Source organism: Eimeria acervulina, genomic scaffold (genome assembly GCF_000499425.1).
Source record: "Eimeria acervulina Houghton genomic scaffold, Eah_scaff778, whole genome shotgun sequence".
NCBI classification, from domain to species: Eukaryota; Apicomplexa; class Conoidasida; order Eucoccidiorida; family Eimeriidae; genus Eimeria; species Eimeria acervulina.
Window position 1 is genome coordinate 10,083 of NW_013547148.1, and position 5,028 is coordinate 15,110.

The 5,028-nt window shown below is 56.0% G+C and overlaps 1 protein-coding gene across 1 annotated transcript; it reads right to left on the minus strand.

Annotated features, from left to right (window-relative positions):
- Positions 1–1,873: 1,873 nt before the first annotated feature.
- Positions 1,874–4,585, minus strand: EAH_00048840 (hypothetical protein, conserved; the record flags this gene model as incomplete). Its single annotated transcript, XM_013391379.1, has 4 exons — positions 1,874–1,955; positions 2,083–3,073; positions 3,382–3,456; positions 3,649–4,585. 4 exons carry the CDS (start codon positions 4,583–4,585, stop codon positions 1,874–1,876), a joined length of 2,085 nt encoding a protein of 694 aa, XP_013246833.1.
- Positions 4,586–5,028: the final 443 nt, after the last annotated feature.

Genomic DNA, 5,028 nt, shown 5'->3' on the forward strand with positions numbered 1-5,028 from the left:
CATACTCTGGTGTCTTCTCTTTTTCAATGGGGGAAGAGTGGATATGAATTGCAAAGGAGACCGGAAACAGCAGTGCTGCAGCGGCAGGAGTTGCTGCTGCTGCTGCAGCCGCAGCTGCTGCAGCACAGCATTTTTTCGTGTGTAATAACGCTGCTGCTGGGGCGCACTGGGGAGCAGCAACTGGCGGGTTTGCTGCTGACTTGGATGGCAGCAATCTTACGTGGGGCTTTGCTGCTGCAGCTTGCTGCTGCAACGCATGCATACACCTGGTACGTCATCAAGCCCCTGCTGCTGCAGGTCTACAACAACCCTTGGCTTGTTGTAGGGGCCCTCAAGAACCCAGCAGCTGTTCTTCAATCAGCATGGAGCTTCAGTACAGGTGAGCCTATTGCTGCTACTGCTCCTCCTCCTGCTGCTGCTGCCGCTGATGCTGCTGCTGCTGATGCTGGTGCGGCTTTTGCTGCTGTTGCTGCTGTTGCTATTACTGCGTGCCTCGTTGGAACTGGGGCAGAGCCGTTGCTACTAAGGCTCCGCTGGAGCTCCTCATCGCTGCAGTTGCTGCAGCAGCTGCTCTTGCTGCAGCAGCTGCTGTTGCTGCAGCAATCTAGGTAGCCAGTGCAGCAGCAGCAACAGCAGCAGCATGGCGTGGATCTGTTGCAGTATCGATTCTTTCTGGTGTTGTTAGGCTGCTGCAGTATTGTATGGCTCTCTTATGTTTGCTGCTGCATGCGCTCAGGCACACAGCAGCGGCTGATGCTGCTGGCGCTCGTTTGCTGCCTCTGCTGCTGCTTCTTGCTGCACCTCGTGCGGCTGTTTGCGGTGTCTGCTGACGCCTTCGCTCCCAGGCCCAGGAGCCAGAAGACCCTACACGATCAGCTGCTGCTGCAGCAGCAGCAGCAATCTACGCAGCAGCTCCAGCTTTCGCGGCAACAGCAACAAATGACACAGCAGCAGCAGCTAACGCAGCGGCAGCAGTCGCAGCAGCAGCAACAGGCGACGCTGCAGCCACAGTGAAGGGCAGCTCTTTTGCTGCTCCAGACTAACAATCTGCTGCATAAGCATCCTAATTCCCAGCGGCAAAAGGACAACCAGCACAACAGCAGCAGCAGCAGCAGAGCAGCAGCAGCGGAGCAGCAGCAGCAGAGGAGCAGCAGCAGAGCAGCAGCAGCAGAGCAGCAGCAGCCCGTTCTCTTAGAGTAGAGACGAATAGAAGAATGGCCACGTAGAGTTTTTAAGCAAGAAAAATCAGACGTGTCTGCAGTGTACGTACACTATACAGCACCATCTGCTGCTGCACGTTTTGCTGCAGCATCATTTGCTGCTGCACCTTTTGCCGCAGCATCACCTGTTGCTGCAGCACGCGCTGCTGCCAATGAACAAAGTGCTGCTCTCACAGGTCCCCACAGCAAACGAAAAGCCCCAGCGAGGCAGCCGGAATGGCTAGCTAGATAGCTAGCTACCTAGGCATCTTCCTTGCAGCTAGCTAGCTAGCTAGCCAGATAGCTAGCTAGCTGCAAATCCCTTCCTGACTCCGTACGAAACTCAAGAGTATTTAGCATCATTCTATATGCTACTCCAATGCAAAAGCGAGGAGAAACAGGGCAGCAAAAGCAGCAGTTGCTGCTGCATCACCTATTTCTGCATGCGCGCACATCAATAGCAGGAGCAGCTGCTGCTGCTGTTGCTGCTGCTGCTGCTGCTGCTGCATTCTTTGCAGTCATCAACGGACATATAGCACAACGGAAAAAAGCGTGAATCGGCGGCAACGCTGCTGCTGCTGCAACTTCAGCAGCAGTGTCTATGCAATGCTGCTGCTGCAGCAGTAGCCTTCAGCAGCAGCAGCTGCAGCTGCTGCTGCTGCACTTGACGTTCATCAGGATGCACTCCCCAGGGCCAACTCCGCCTTTCGTTTCTCTCTGTATGCTTTGATTTGGATGGCTGCAATGCGGTGCTGTCTGCACACCCCAAACAAACAGAGACAACTGCAGCAAATGCAGCAGCAGTAACAACAACAAAAGCAGCAGCAAAAACAGCAACAAACGCAGCAACAAGTGCAGCAGCAAAAGGAACAGCAGCACCTACTCGAGAATCTGCTCCACTGAAATATTGAAGTGCAGCAAATCGCCTATGTCCGGAAGTGTCTCCCCGTCTTGCGATGCTGCTGCTGCTGCTGTTGCAGCTGCTGTTGAAGCTGCAGTTTGTGCTGCTGCTGCTGCTGTTGTTGCGGGCGGCGCTGCTGTTGCTGTGGCTGGCGCTGAGGGTGCTGAGTCGGGCTCCTCTTTCTTCTGCTGCAGCAAAGACACCGTTTGTGCCGGTGCTGCTGCAGGTGCCGATGTTGCTGCTGCTGCTGCTGATGCTGCTGCAGGTGGATGCGAGGTCTCTACTTGTTCTTCCTTTACCTTCAGCAGCGAGGCAGGCTCATCTGTTGAAGCAGCACTTTCTCCACCTGCTGTTGCTGCTTCTCCCGATGCTGCTGCTGTTGCAGTTGCTGCTGCTGCTGCTGCTGCTGAATTGGAGTCTTCAGCTGCAGCAGCAAGGGTCGATCCCCTGGACAGCAGATCAGCAATTGACCCTCGCTGCGGATTTTCGGTTTTAACAAATGTCCCTGCAGCAGGAGGCGCAGCAGCAGCTGCGTCCTGCTGCTGCTGCTGCTGCTGTTGTTGCTGCTGCTGCTGCTGCCAAGTCCAGCGAGAGGTGTTGCTGCAGGTAACAGTGTCAACGCTTTGCTGCAGCACGGTATTTGCTGCTAAGTCAGCAGCAGCAATAGCTGCGTTGCAGCCAGGACAGTGTCCTATGAGGCCCCCTGCTGCGCTGCTGCTGCTGCTGGAAGCAGCAGCAGCAGCAGCAGCATCAGGAGCAGCGGGGTGCTGCTGCAGATAGAGTACAATGCAGGCCTTGCAGTATGTCTCGCCGCAGCAAGGCGTCAGTGTAGGGGCCTTAAAGATAGAGTTGCAGCAGCCGCACTTAAGATGTGCTGCTCCACCTACATGTCGCTGGATACGCATATCCAATGACGATCCCAGAAGAGACAACCCCCCAATTGCTGCTGTCTTCAGCACTGCGAAGCTCCCGTCTGTACACCGCAACACCCCACACATACAAACAGAATAAGAACAACGCGCGCCAGCACCTAAACAGCAGCTAACTGGCTAGCTAGCTAGCTAGCTACGGGGCTAGCTGCCGAACTACCTAGCTGCATAGGTAGCTAGCTAGATGCCCAGCTAGCTAGCTAGATGGCTAGCCGTCTAGCTAGCTAGCCAAGAAGGCTAGCAGCTAGCTAGCCAAACGCTACAGCTAGCTAAATACCTACGCTGACCTGCAGCTAGCTAGCCAGGCTTGTGCTGCTGCTGTTGCTGCTGCTGTTGCTGCGCAGCTACCCACCCTTTTTGATGTAGACCTCCTGGTACTTGTGGATTTCTGAAGGTAAGATGTCTCGCAAAAAAGACGACGGCAATCCTGCAGCAGCAGCAGCAGCAGCAGAAGCAGCAACAGAAGTAGCAACAGCAACAATGAGAATAAACACAATTAAACCAGCTCAGCACCAAGCCACCGACCCCGCTGCCGCCTGTGCTGCTGCCGCTGCCACTGCTGCCGCCGCTGCCGCTGCTGTTGGTGTTGCTGCTGCTGCTGCTGCTGTGGGATACATACCTGTTGCGGGTCTAATCTTTTTTTGTTGTTTTGCATCGGAAGACTTCGGGCAGTTTTTAATGTGGTGGCCCATCTCCCCACACATATGACAAATATAGTCGGCGGAGACTGTTGTTGCTGCTGCTGCTGCTGCTGCTGCGTAGTGCTGCTGCTGCTGCAGCTGATAGTACGCATGCTGCTGCTGGCGAGCACCACCGGTAGCACCCGCAACACTCCCTGCAGAATAACCACGATAAGAACTCGTGCTGCTGCTGCTGCTGCTGCTGCTGCCTTCTTCCTGAGGCCTCACCCACATCAGATTGTGGCTGCCCGGCCCCCTCCTGCTGCTGCTGCTGCTGTCTGCACGTAGGTAGCCTTTACGCGCGTCGTGAACATCTATAACTGCTTGAAGCAGCAGCCGCTCTTCCTCTGTTGCTGCTGCTGCTGCTCCCTGTGTACAGTCATCGCTTACAAGGTTAGTGCTGCTGTCGCCGCTGCCAGCTGCTGCTGAAGGCGCAGCAGCAGCAGCAGCCGGTCCTACGGCAACAGCAGCAGCTGCTGCTGCGCGGCTTGCTGCCGTGCCCCTTTGCAACTGAGGGTTCGGTTGTTGCTGCTGCTGTTGCTGCTGTTGCTGCTGCTGCTGCTGCTCCTGCATTTGCTGCTGGTACTTGAGCTCCGCTTCGCGCAGCGCAGCAGCTGCAGCAGCAGCAGGCTTTCGTTGTACAAGAACGCACAGAGGCTGGTGCAGCAGCATGCTGTCTGGCAGCACTTCATCTGCTGCTCCCTCAAGAGACAGCAGCAAATCAATAGCCGTGAGAGCAGCGACTCCCATCTGCTGCTTCAGGTGTACACGCAGCTCCCCACATGATACAGGAAGCGCTAAACCAACAGCTGTAGTGCCCGTAGAAGAGCCCCGCAGCCGCCACCGCAGCACCGACGCATCTGCTGTGGCTGCCATTGCTGCTGCTGCTGCTTCTGTTGCTGTTGCTCTTGGATACAGTGCTGTTGCCGCTTAGCAATGCTGCGTGTGCTGCTGCAGCAACGGTTGTTGTAGCTGCAGCAGCAACAGTTGCTGCTTCCAGCCTCGCTGCTGCTCTTGCCGCTAATGAAAGCTACCACGGGTATTTCTGCAGCAGCTGCTGCTATTGCTGCTTCTGCTGCTGCTGGAGGTGCGGAGCGGCTCTGGGCACTGTAAGGGAGGAAACAGTAGCAGCAAAAGTTAACGGGCTGCTGCTCCTCCTGCAGCCAGTGAATATGAGAGAGCGAGGCGGGGCCAACAGAAGCAGCAGCAGCAGCAGCAGGTGCAGCAGCAGCAAGACCTGAAGCCCCGAGTGCAGCAGCAAACGCATGCACGGCGCAGCCAAACAAAGCAGCCTCCAGGTATCCTCTACAATGTATATA